Raw genomic sequence first — 13478 nt, 5'->3', positions numbered from 1 at the left:
GTGGCAAGCTGGAGGCACTTTGTCTAAGCTTGGGAGAGGTTTGTTAGGGGAGGGACTGGTGGGAAGAACATTGGTAGAGAGCAATGTGTGCATAAAGCATACGCGTAGTGGTGATGTGCTTGCAGTCAATGCCTTGCTTTTCTGTGAGAAAAAACCCAATAACTTTAAGACAATAAGAGAAACAAGAGGGGCATGGACCTCAGATGAGTTCCAGTGCGAGGAAGACGATGCACAGAGGGAAGGGGACCCCGGGCCAGCCTCTGTCAGAGCCTCCTGCCCTGCTCCCCCACTGTCTGTGCACAGCGTGAGCCCGAAGCAGTGCAAAGGCTGATTCTCTTTTCTGTGCTTCACAAGGTGACTTTCTCCGGTACAAGTGAGGAATCTCAGGTGTAATAAGCCCCCTGATTCTCCCCACACAGATGATGATGGTATCTGTTCAAGGCAGGGAGAGGTTAGGAACAAGGAACTTAAGGACAAAGATTTTAAAATCTCCTTCTCAGGCTCTTCTCTCCCTACCTGTCTTCTGCAAGACGAATGGTCTGATTTCTCAACCTGTCTCGCTAATGAAATGAAACAGCTTGAGCCCATGAGTTTGATGCTGTGTTTATACAATTGCTGACAGATCTGCTTGAAGTCCCTTGCCTTCTTTTGTCTGTTGTGTTAATTGTCGTGCTGCAGTGTTGCCATGAGAGGGAGCACTTCACCAGGAGTTTTTAAGCACTGGATTACATCTGTAGGAAATCTCTTCTGGAGCTTGATTTCCCATCTTGTCCACCGGTGTGGCCTGGACCAAACCACCTATTAGGTCTGCGTCAGCCTTAGGCTTTTACTGGCAAACACTGCTGCTTCAGGAACATCTTTCTGAACTCAGCAGAAAAAAACCCTTTTTGCTAGCAGCCAAAAATGGAATACATATTTTTAACTCTTTTGCTCTTGGCCAAGGATAAAAGTGATTTCCTCTCCATTGCAAATCCTTCAGATCCCTCCCACTGACTACAGCTAATAATGAATGCTGAGGATAAATACCAGGTTAGGAGAAGGTGTGAATTTTGATGTAGACCCTGGAGACTGTAGAACTGTTTAGGTCGGAAGGGATCTCGGGAATTCTCTAGCCCAAGCCCCTGCTCAAAGCAAGGCTGATGCAGTTAGATCAGGTTGGTCTGAAGTCTTGGCCAGCCACGTTTTGCAAACCTCCAAGACTGGAGATCCCACAGCCTCATCGGGCCCCTGCTCCAGTGCTTAACCACTCTTGTTGTGAACAGGCTTTTTCCTTCTACCCGAATAGAATTTCCCTTACTGCAGCTTATGACTGTTGCACCTTGTCCTTTCAGTGTGCGATTATGAGAAGAGTTTGGCTGTATCTTCTCATTTACCCCTTCCACAGAGTGGTATAGTCGCCCTTTAGGTAGTAGGTCATGAAATTCTGGTAGTTTTGGACTGGAGTAGAGGATTTGGGAATAAATTTCATTAATTTCTTTGAGTTATTTGGCCATGGGCATTTAGAAGCCAGGTGAATAGCATAGATTTTGGAAGTATGTAAGTCAGGAGAAAGGGCTCTGGAATCTGTTCTGAGCTCTGCCCTTACCCTGCTTCCTTACCGCTGTTTCCCCAGTTGTAAAATGGACTTAGGGATACTTCTAGAGCTCTGTGGCACGTCATTCACTCGGCAAAAGGTTTCCATTCCCCTGGAAGCAGCAGGATGTAGGACTGAGTGGTGATCCTGCTCCCAGTAATATTGAAAGGTGGAAACTTCTGTTGGCATCGTTAGCAGGCGGAACTTCACGTGCGTGATCCACTGCTTCCCATCTGCACTGTAAAGCTGTGATCTTCCATAGCAGTATATGCAAACATGAGATCGTTAACCCATGAAGATTTAGAGGCAACACTATGGTAATTAAAGGCTCAGAGAAAATACCCCATTTTTCACCTTCCTCAAGTTCTCCTAAGTTCGTACTCGTTACAGCCACCATGTAACTATGAACTCTGCTATCTGCTCCTATAGCATTGTTTCTGCAAATCAGTTACATCCTTTCCACTTCTGTGTGTAACTCCATACCTCTGTTACTTACTTATTTTCTCTTTTCTGTTCTAATGCTTATGGTTTCTTTTTCCAGTATGACAGACTTAACCTGCTCAAAGTAAGAATATGTTTTTCCTTTTTCTTTCTTTTTCCCTTCCATTATGCCGTCTCTTAATTTTCACAGTTCGCATCCCCCTATATTCTGACTCTCAGTGAGTTACAAAAAAAAGGTAAATATAATTGAAGCTTGATTCAAGGACTTGGAGAGTTTCCCTTCTCTTTGGACTTGTAGTCTGTTCTACCTGCAAAACGGATCAGGGGGAAGGAATCCACTCATGTTTAGAAAACTTGGTGGAGGCAGAAGATGGGGCTTGGCTGTCAGTATCACTGTGTGGAAGAGCTTAAGAAAGGAGGAGCTGCAGAGCTCTTACAGAGGAGCAGCAGTTTGGGGAAATTCAAATGTAAGGGGTAAAAAGAGTTACTGCAATTAATGTAGCAGAGGGGAGTGAAATCCTGTTGCAGCGTGCTGACACCACAACATGTGCACCCTGATTTAGAAGACACAGTGACAGCAGTGGCTCTGCTTTCTCTATGCCAATTATAGTTTGATTATGAATCTTTTTTCCCCAGGAATCTCTGAGTTATGCGTTTTGCTCATTAAGGCAGACAGATGGCAAAACAAACCTGCAGGAAAACTTACTCCGTGTTAGACACTGTGCTCCTGAGGACAAGGTGGTGTGTGTATGTGGGTTAAGATTAGTTCCCCCAATTTTTTTTAGTATAGGCTGAATTGCATAAGGTCTTTTTCCATGTCCTACTTGCAGAGAAGGATGACTTCAGCCAGACCCTTTATGAATGGAGGGTATGGCCAAGTATGGAAGAGCATAGGAAACAAGAAATTCCACTGGTTAGTTGATAAGCCATACTGTGTATTCAGTTCTTTGGTTCATATCCTTTCCCCAGGATTTGGGGAAAGGCCTTAGATGTGTTCCTCTTTTTAACGTCAGACTTCTGTATTTTGGCCTATGGCATGTCCTGTGTTACTGTGGGGTTTTTCATTAGAGACCAGTGAAGCAAAACTGGCAGAAATGCCCAAGTTTGCAAGGGATCCTTCAGAAATGTCAGCTTCGTGAATGAGATCCAGATGCCAGTAGTGTTGTTTACTGGAGTGCCACACAGGCAGTGTAGGAAACTGAAAGCAGGGAGGTCTAGGGACAGAACAGTGTAAGCAACCCCATGTCTTCATAGAAATCTCTGGTCCAGTCTGATCTCATTAACACTTTGCGCTTACTTTCCTTGGGTAAACATCCTGTACGTCATTGGTCCTGCTGTGGGCTGTCCCAGTGCCAGGTAGTTTCTGTGTTTCTGTGAATATGCACTTCAGTCTCTGAGTGAAACTTCCACGGGCTCTGTTACAAGCCAGAGAACAGTATGTTTTCCTTCATATTCCAGACTGGATATCTAAAGCTGTGAAAATTACTTCCAGTCCAAGGTCAGAAGCAAGAGGACTTCAAAGAAGGAAATGCAGTGAAATACTGCTTCTGTCCTTGTCTATCAGACTCAGCTCCCCCAGGTGTATTGTGGACGTGCCATTGCTGGTTGGATGACGGGGCTGCTGACGTACAACGTGCCTGCTAATGCGCACTGTAGCTGACCACCGTTTGTGGCAAAAGGCTACAGTGCCCCAAGCTTCATTGCCCTGAGGCAAATCCACCCTAAAACGGGGGATGCCTGTACTTTCTGTCAGTTCTGCTCAGTGTCCTGACATTGGAAAGTCAGCCTGACTGGAGTGGGAGTGTGAAGCTTATTTCTTCCTCTCTCTGTGCAGATAAATCTCACCTCCAGCTGAAAATTGCCAAGTGTGACTTTCCAAGCTGAGCTAGCTTTTTCATATGCTCCAGTGCGACATGTGGCCTGTCCTCTCAAATCATCTGAAATGCCATGATAAGGACAAAAAAAATCACATGTGCAGATGATGCAAAACACTGTGCACTGAAATTCTGAAAAAAAAAAAAAAAAACAAAAACAAAAACCCAACTATGCCAGCCTTTTTTTTTTTTATGATTTGCTTAGCTTTTCCTAGTGATTTTCTTCAGCAGTTTTCCCGACCTCTGTATCATTCTCCCCTTTAAAATACTATTGAAAGTTTTGCCTGATGGATTTTGTTGGGTGAAATTGTGTCCCTGCCTCCTGGCAGTTCTTCGAGGGCTTATTTGCACAGAGTCAGTTCAACACAATGTGATTTTTGCAACCTAGCCAGCAGACGTGGAAGAATGAAGCCTCTAAAAGAAATGGCTGGCAGTGGTTATGATTAGCTCCTCTGTTGCTGGTGGGCGCTGCTGTTCTGCAAAAATGATTACAGCATGCGCGTGTGAGTTTGTGTGTGTGTGCGTGCATGTGGACATGCACACAGGAGCCTGAATTGTTTCCTATTATGGACTCGTGCTTCAGGATTTGTTCTTTGTTCCTGTAACTGGAAAGAACTGTGTTAGACCACACTGTGAAATCCACTGAAATCTTCTGTTTAATCCCACTTTCACTTCACTAATTATACAAACCAGATTGGACCTAGTTTCTCTGTCCATCTTTCTTTTTTGATCCTAAGATCTCTGTGCTAACTAATGCTTCTCTTTTATTTTGTCCTTACAGAAAAGCCAGAGTTGGTATAATGTAAGTACTCCAGTTTCTCTTGTCCCTGGGTGACTGTGGGCTGGGTACCTGGGTGGGGGGGAAGGTGCAAAGGGGCTTTGCAGTGGCACTGGGGCATACTGGCCATTTGCAAAAAGAAGAGTTGGAAATGGCTCAGGACTGACATCCTGAGGGAAAGGATGCCAGAGATAGAGAGCAAAGGCTTTGTCTTTTTAGTCACTCTTCCGATGATCCCCACATCCTGTACCTTCCAGTTTCCCAGCAGAGTTGGTCTTGATGTGGTGACAAACAGAGCGGCCACCGTGCAAACCCTTTGCATCTCTCAGGGTGGTGTGGGGTGAGAGAGGAATTATTTTCTATTGACCTCGCAGAAACACAAACCATCTTTTGCTTCTGCCTTGATCTTATTTTCGTTCCACAAACACAAGTGGCAGTGGTTTTGGTACAAAGCTGGTGGTGTGCAAATCTCCACAATCAGTGTCACTTTTGCACGGTTGAACCCTGCGCCTCGAGTGCTCTAAAGTAGGTGGTAGGCAAATGCAGCAGCCGTTCCATGTTCAGCTACAGTTCCTACCTTCCTGCAGCCTACCATATTAGAACCAGTGATATGGGTGGTCAGATTGGATGGAGGCATGAGAGGCAGACTTATTTACTTGCTGTATATAATCAGTGCCAGGGTAGTAGCAAGAACAGGAAAAGATGTGATCCCAGAAGCAGAGGGCAGCATAGAGGCAATGGCATTAAGAATGATGTATAAACCATGGGAGGCCACACTGGTGGAGAAGTGGCAGATGAAGGAGTGTGGAGTGAGGCAGTTTGGGCAGATGCACAGGCCCAGCCAGGCTGCTGCAAAAATGTGAATCTGTGGCCGTGGCTATAGGTGACTTTTGCTGTTAATCAAGAGCTGCTTCTGACCGTAGCTGCTGAGATCCGTACCCTGCTGCATGATGCTTTGCTGTGGTCTGCTCGTGTGGGTCTTGTGTTCTCATGTCCTCTCTATCTTATCTTTCTGTTTTCTTGTTTTTCCTCCATATATTTTCAGCATGAGAGACAGTACATCCGGAGAGTAAGCACTGGCTTCATTTATTTGTGGTTTACCTCCCCCCTCCCCGCCCCGTTATTTTCCTTTAAAAAACAAAACAAAACCAAACCATGTTCTAGTTAGTAGAGACATTCTGGCCAGATAAAAGCAGCAATGTGGAAATACGGATGGGCTGCAAACTCCAGGAAGGCAGTCAATCCTACCTGGTAGTATTACTACTACCATTAAAAGTTTGCTGATGCATCTCCTTGATACAGTTTCCCTTCCTTGCCAACTCCTTCCAGACAGGATTTTTCTGGCATTTGGACCACTCAGATTCTTCTATTCCTTTCCCTGCTGAGAGCAGCTCTAGAAATGAATCTGTGAAGGCCACCCCTTCATGAAGCCTTACAATTTCCTTTACTCACTTGCCCCACTTTCATGTTATGTAAACTTCACTATGCTCAGAGCAAACACACTCCACATAGTTCTTTGTGCCAGTTCAGCAGCCCCGGGTACCAGGCACTCTGCAAACACAAACCAAAAGTATGGTCCTTACCTCAAAGAGCACAGAGTCCTCAAAGATGCCCAGTGCACCAGTGGTCAGAACGCCACTTTTCTGAGATGACTTCAGTTTTTGCTGCTTTTAACTGGTCTTTTTGTCCATGTAGCACTGCATCCCTCTTTGCTAGTTGGGAACCCTTCCTTTTCCCTCTCCTGGATTCCTTTTTCTCTACTTTTTCCTTAAGATGGTACCAACTTCTCTTGCCTTGTGCGTTCTCCTTTTGATCCTACCAGTGCTTTTTGGGATTGACATCCCTACCAGATTGAAAAGTGGGAAAAAAGGGGTGAACTAAAGTCATGGATTGGTTTGGCAGACCTGCCCTTTCTTGGTTTTGGTGTGTTTTCTCTTCTTTGCTTTCCAGAGGACAAATGCAAACTGGTCCAGGTGCACTGTGAGATTTAGAAAAGAACACCAGTTTGAGAATAAATATACTCAACCTTACAGGGCTTCTTTGTGTTCGAGTCCTCGTGATGGAAGAGCAGACTATCACTGGGCTGGCTGAGTTCACTAGCAGTGGAAAGAAAATGTCCCTGAGGTGTTTCTGATGCCTTTTGTGAGGAACCGCAGACATAGAGACTGGTTTAGCAGAACTGTTACTCTTAGGGAGTAAAACTCAAGTTTGTTGGTCAGCTGAGGTTTAGACCCCATCCGTCTGTGCTTAGCTGTCAGGATGCAGTTTGCATGTGTCTGCTTTGGACTTGTGTGTCTGCATGTTGAATTATTAATTGATTTATTATTTAGAATTTTTTTTTTTTTAAGAATAGACCTCAAAACCAAACTTCCTTTGTAATTTTGTTTACTGAAACAGAGATGTGACTTACTCTGTAGACCTGATGTGCTTAGAGAGGTGTTTCACTTCCCTGATGACATGAAGGAGGAGGTCACACTGGCTGTGTGGTGGCAGGAACTCCCACAAGTTGGTAGAAGGAATTTGTCACCCAGCAGACCTCATTAAAATTAGAGACAAACTGGAGATATTTTGCTGCCAAGGGCAAAAGCGCCTTCCTTCTCCTCCTCCTCTCTGGGCTTTGGGTGAAGGGCCCCATTTCTGAGCAAGGAGGAGCTCTCAGTTTTTCTGTCCTGAGGTCAGTGTACAGTTGAGGCACTGAGCCTAGCAAGTCTGCCATGTTTGTTTGTTTGTTTGTTTGTTTGTTTTTTCTGCCTACTTTTCTCTCAGCTGGTCTGTCGATCCTTCTACTTCCCTGACTGTTCCTAAACTAGGGTGTATGTTTCCAGTTTTGCGCAGCATTTCTAGCTGCCAATCTGTAGCAAGGCTTGCTTCTGTAAATTGCCTCCAGTAGTCCCTGTTCTGGTAGATGCAGTCATCAGCAGAATCTACAGAGCATACTCCTGGAAAAGAGAGTGAGATGGTCTTGAAAAGTTAGAGCAAACGCAATTGACACCAGGGGAGAGGTGAGATATATATCTGTCTACGAGGTTTCCATTTTACTCTTTAGATCTCAAGGTCTGCCCAACTCTGTACTCCTTTCCTATGTGTTTATCTATGCAAATTGCTTTCACCTGCCTTCTCTTTTGCAATCATGCTTGAATTTTCTTCTTACAGCTTCTCCCTGTAGCTGACCTGAACCACCCTCTCTCCACCTACATGAAGGATAGCCCCACAGTGGTTAGTGGGGAAAAAAAAAAATTACAGTGAAAAGACACTAATTGTCTCTTTCAGGTGTTTTTAAATATTACTAGAAACATTTGCTGTCCTGAAAAGTTCAGCAGGACCACAGTTCAACCCACTTGTCTTTGGGAGAGGGTTGCACAGAGCGGGACAGGAGCCCTGCACCTGCAGTTCTGCAAACAAATGCTGTGCACACAGGGCAGCTCTTAGCTTGGCTTGTAAGAGGTGAAAGTCTCAAAAATAAATCCGGTCAAGTGCAAATAGGTAGCCATATAAAGGAGAGAGCCCTAGGTTTTCCTTGGGGAAAACTGTGGCAACAGCCTGTGCACTAGGAGTTAGGAGGTGGCTGGGAATCTGGTGGGCTGTGATGCTGCAAAGGGCCTTTCTTTGTGGAGACCTTTGAGCAGCGCTTGTGGCTTCTTAAGAGCCAACCTCAAGCCATCACAAGACTGAATGCCGTAAGAAATCAGCCTTTGCTGGTCATGGTGTGCTGTCTTTTTTTCTTGCAGTACCCTCTTGGAGACCTTGCAGATACCAGAGTGGAGGGGGAAACTCAGCTGTTTGAAAGAGTAAAAGGTTCCCTGTGAAGGCAAAGAGAGTGAAATTATGCATCATTTTAGGGAAGACATCAGAAACAGCTTTCCAGTGGGTGGCAGCCTGAATCTGACTCAGCAACAGCAGTCATATAAATAGGGTTTATTGCAAAAATCCAGGCGCAGTGATGAGTTGGCAAGGTGTTGAACAAACGGCCTTGTTCTCTGTAAATCAGCGCAATCATCTTTTAAGTTCCAGAAACTGTTTTGTCAAGCTAATTCTGGAGCATTGTTAACTCATTGTCTTTCAGGTATTTTTCATCCCTTCAGATTTTCCATGGGTTTAGGTGGATGAATTACCAGGCCTGGCACGGTTACAGTGGTGTAGAGGCACTGAATTAGAAGTGACCTTTTGGTGCAAGCTCATGTGATGATGAACTCAAATTCACTCTCCACCCCAAATGGCCAGTGATTACTTTGAAGCTTCTTCCTCTGCTGTTCCTTCACTTTTAAAAGGGAAAAAAAAAAAAAAGAAAGAGGGGGGAAAAAAAGCAGAGAGACCGGATCGGGTTTGGAAGAAATGCTGTGGGCCAGGTGGCCAGTCCCTTTGCTGGCATCAATCAGTGTAGAAGTCCTGCTGTTGGTGGGGTCTAAACTCTCCCACAGAGGCAGGGAATGTATTCTGTTCTTTTCCAGTAGCTTCCCTGTTCTGTCCAGAAGCAATGTAAACCTTCCCTGAAGAGTTAAGAGCAAGTCCATCAGTCATGCAAATTGGATGAGATTTTCCTCCCCTCCTTTCTCTCTGCCTCTTGCTATCTCTCCTCCTCACCTGTTTGCTGTGATGTGTGCTGTACAAGACCATACCTTTTCACACTTCCCTGTCCCGTCCCATCCCCCAGCAACAGTTCCTTTAAATTTCCTGTCGAAGGATTTGTTTGTGCATTAACAGAGGGAGATCTTGCCCTGGGGAGTCACCCTTTTCTCCACATGTCCGACACCGAGCCTCTTCCCTGCCCAGTGCCATCCTGTCCCGTCTCTCTCTGTTTGCAGTAGAGTTAATGTTTGCTGTTTCCACCTCCAGGTTAGCTCTTTCGATCACTTGTGCCATTCATCTCTCCAAATAGAGGTGGGTGGGTGTGTAGACAGAAGCATCCTGGTGAGGTTTTTTTTTGGAAATAATCCCATAAGCAGTTTCCAGCAGAGAGAGCCATTCAGTAAAGCAATGCAGGTACCTCGCAGATGTCTGTAATCCTGATTTTTGTCCTTCCCAGGCTACAGAAATTTTGTTTATTGTTCCCTCATCTTGGGGTGGCAGATGGGTGTACTGCTTCCTTCTAACAGGGCTAAATGGAGAGACCTGTGTGCTATCTAGCACCAGCAATGCTTCTGTGGTGCATCTGAGCAGAGAGAGCACTTGTCAGCTCTTCCTCTCAGTGAGTGAACTGCAGTCACTGGCCCTGGGATGAAACAGTGGCTTTGCAGAAGCTTGGTTGGTTGTGTTTTTTTTTTTTTGTTGTTGTTTTGTTTTGTGTTTTTTGACATCTGGATGCCCAGTTTGTTAGGAAGAATGAGGATTTTACTTCTTCAGTATACTTACTTCCTCAGACTCAGCATCATGGCTGAGCAGCACTGGTGTTGTGGTGGGGACATTTCCCTGTGCATTTCTGCACTCGGGTGGAGAGATGGAGAGGCCAGGGACCCAGGACAGAGGGCTACGCAGAGTTCCAGTGCTCCAAGGAATCTTCCTGGGATCTGCAGGGAGTTAATTTGCTGGAGCCTGAAGGAAGCGCTTGCCCTTGATTTGCAAAGTGACTGGACTAATGAATGAAACCTAGAAAGACCTGTGCTTTTGGGGCGGAGCTCAGGGATACGTATAGGAGAAGCAGAACCCTTAAGATTACTGACTGTGTGGGTCTCACACGGCTGATTTCTCATAGCCATATTCTTCAGACTGGTCTCTCCTTACTCCCCTCACGCCTCCCCCAGCGCACTCTGTCCAGCAACTTTCCATTACAGGAAACATCTGCTGGGAGGCAGGGCTGAGCCTGGGTTACTGCAGGGCATTGGCCGACAGAATTACCCAGCTACAGTAACTTAAAGCATGTGCGAGTCATTTTGGTATCTTCCCCACCCGCTCCTTCCACCAGAAACGTTAACAAAGACTGAAGCTGCCCTTCAGAGCAGAGAGGGACTAGAGAGCAGAGCCTGAGACAGACACTGAAGGAATAACTGCTTTTCTGGCTTGAAAGGGGAAAAAAAACCACCAAGCAGCTGAAGTCTCTGAGCTGTTTACCATCCTGTCCAGTCCTGGAAACTGCGGCTAGATCTGTGAATTACAACTAGTCCGGTGGGGTCCGGGCGGTCGGAGCTATTTCGGTTGCGAGCTCCAGCAGTCCTGGGCATCGGGCCTCGGCCGGGAGCTGCAGATGCCGTGCACAGACCTGCCCGGGACTGCTCAGGCTGTCGGCACTTTCGCGGTGCTTCTTTAAGGGATGCCCACGGCAAGAGGCTGATGAGGCTGGAGCAGAAGAGTACAAAGGTTGCCCTCCAGCACGCTTACCCTAATGAGCCACTTTTTCAAAGTCCTCTGGAGGGCAAATCCCCTCTCAGATCTGCAGAGGCTGCTAGGGCAGATGACCTGAATGTGAGCAGGGAAGTAGGGGAAGGCACGTAAACTCCTGCCAAACTGCTGTATCTCTTTCGACTTGGAATCTAAACAAGAAGCGGTGACAGCGGGAACAGGAAAAGCAGAGTTTGACAGAACGCGGGGAGCTGAGCGGCGGGAACGCTATGGATTCCTTGCTGGAGTGTGGGGCGCTCTGGGATCTTGTGCTGGATCAAGAACTGCCATGTCTGCTGTGGGACCTGGAGGGACTTGTCGACTTACCGCAAGAAAATGTCAGCCGTGGATCAGATGAAATTCCAGCCGTGAGTGTCTCCAAACTGAACTGTTTGTCACTCTGAAGTTCTGGTGCTAAGCAGAGGCGTCTGTTGTAGTGCAGGTTTGAGACGGGTCAGAGCATCCCTTACTGTGGGGAAGGGAGGGGGACACCCCTCCACATGGAAACTGTGCTCCTGAGTTGGGTGGTTGTAATGCATTGAACCCAAAGCCCAGAGCTGATTATAATCTCTGTTCCCCCCTCCTTTCCCATCCTATCTGCTTGTCCCAGGAAGTCTTGGGCTTGGGCTTTTGCTGGAGCCCATCTCTGACCAAGATCTTTTCCAGAGGTTCAGGTTAGAAGTTTGGTAAGTAAATTTCATATTTCTGTCATCTGTTGGTTAGCAGATTTTATTCAGAAGTGAGAAACTTTCCTTGGGGCCTGCAGGACTGGATCAAGTATCTGAAGTGCTCAGTTGATGTTAAAAAAGGTTATTTCCAGTTCATTGAATTGGTGTGAGGAAGAGGGAATGCTTTTGGGGGGTGGGGGGTTGTCTGTGTTTCCTTCTTTGATTCGACAGCATTTGACAATTCTGTAAGGCTAATGCTAAACGAACTTCATCTTCCTCCCACCCCTGTGATGCCCCCAACACCATTCTCAAGGAAAAGCTACCTTCTGTAATCACTTTAATTTTGGGGGCCCTTGCTGGGAAGCTCTGAGGTGTGCTCACCTTTCTGCTTTGGGACATTCGTCTTGTGCAGCTGGAAGTGATAGGAGAGGGTTGTTGAGAGGGAATGGAAATAGGGAGGGAAGAGGTTGTACCGCAGGCTGCTTTGCCTTCCCTACATTTGTGGGAGAAGGACTGTGGTAGATCAGATGGGAGATACGGGCCTCCTGAATTTGCACCTGCCTCTATTTCGGTCAACTCTGCCTTCAGAAGATGTTCTGGCTCGTAAGAGCAGCTGTTGGCACGGACGTGGTGTGTAGGAGGTGGTCTAACGTGGACAGGGTCATGTTGTAGTTTAGTAAATACCAGGGAGAAGCCAGCTCCTGGTCTCCCTCCAGCCAACAGTACCAACTATCTCTGAGGCCTTCCATGAGGCCAAGTGTCTGCAGAATAAGCGCAAAACATGGTTGAGTCCCTGCGAGAGCCTCTTTTGAGCCCCACAAATTGTTCTTGCTATACCAGCGGGTTGCGTGTTCATTGACTGCCAGGTGGAGCACTTGATGGGGAGAGGAGCGGGGATGACTGCACTGTTTCTGAGCGTTATTGATGACAGAGATGGTTCTGGTTCCTCTGGCAGGGCTGCCGCTGTACTAAAGTGCCTATTTTCTAGGGTTGCTGTGCTGCTCCTGGGAGAGCTGGGGATTGGCGGCTGACTGATGCATTGCGAACAAAGCATGTGTCATACCTTGTACAGTCTAGAATTGCAGGAAAAGAGATTTCTCCTGCAGCCACAGCTTCCATGCAATCGTGTTTTGCAATCTAGCAGATATGGGTATAGCCCTTCTACACTGTACTTGCTCTTCCAAGTCAGGTTCTCCTCCTCTTCTCGCTTAATGCACTAAATCCCAAATCCTCCCATCTGTGTGTCTGCTGCGATGGGAGCTCCTAGCCTCATGCTTTGTAAGTGCATCTGATCCCCCTTCTCCTTACCAAGGTGTTCCCGTTTTCCCACTCCATTTCTCTGTATTCATGCCTGCCCCTCTCTTTAACAGGCACTCTGTTATTTGCAGGTGTTGAGTCCAACTTACAAACAACGGAATGAAGATTTCAGGAAACTCTTCAAACAGCTTCCTGACACGGAGCGCCTCATCGTAGGTAAGGTCAGCCCCTTGCTGCAGTGCTCTTGTGCTGGCCCATGGTTTGGGGAGGAAATCCAGCACGTGCGCATGCAGCTTTTTCATCTTCAAAGAGATTGCCACCAAGGAACAATCCCACCGTGTCTTTCCTGTGCCTGGATGGAACCCCTCTTCGCCATTTCTTGTGGGTTTAATTCGTTTGGCTTCAGGGAGAGCAACGCTGATTTGTATCAGCTACGGCTCTGTTTCCTCATGATTCGAGGAGTGTGTTTTCCTCCTCAGTGCTCCCCCAAACCCGACAGTGTATTAGTGTTTGAGCTCTTTCGTCATTTGGTCAGGGTTGCATCTCTCAACATGCCGAGCCTCCCTTTTTCCTGA

At 46.7% G+C, this 13478-nt stretch overlaps 1 protein-coding gene across 18 annotated transcripts in view; it reads left to right on the top strand.

The window, feature by feature from the left end:
- GRAMD1B (GRAM domain containing 1B) overlaps positions 1 to 13478 on the top strand; it is a 147739-nt gene that overhangs the window by 110396 nt on the left and 23865 nt on the right. For 9 of the 18 annotated variants that reach the window (XM_042800690.1, XM_042800701.1, XM_042800702.1 and 6 more), the window contains 4 exons: positions 2115 to 2138; positions 4670 to 4690; positions 5712 to 5735; positions 13035 to 13119. In XM_042800690.1, coding sequence (XP_042656624.1) covers positions 2115 to 2138; positions 4670 to 4690; positions 5712 to 5735; positions 13035 to 13119 — 154 coding nt within the window. The remainder of the gene's footprint in view (positions 1 to 2114; positions 2139 to 4669; positions 4691 to 5711; positions 5736 to 13034; positions 13120 to 13478) is intronic. The other 9 variants (XR_006166059.1, XM_032993030.2, XM_032993031.2 and 6 more) reach the window with 3 other exon arrangements.

This window comes from Tyto alba, unplaced genomic scaffold, assembly GCF_018691265.1.
Source record: "Tyto alba isolate M040663 unplaced genomic scaffold, T.alba_DEE_v4.0 Super-Scaffold_32, whole genome shotgun sequence".
Lineage (NCBI taxonomy): Eukaryota > Metazoa > Chordata > Aves > Strigiformes > Tytonidae > Tyto > Tyto alba.
Note: the sequence above shows the minus strand (reverse complement) of the source record. Positions and strands in the feature narration are given on the sequence as shown.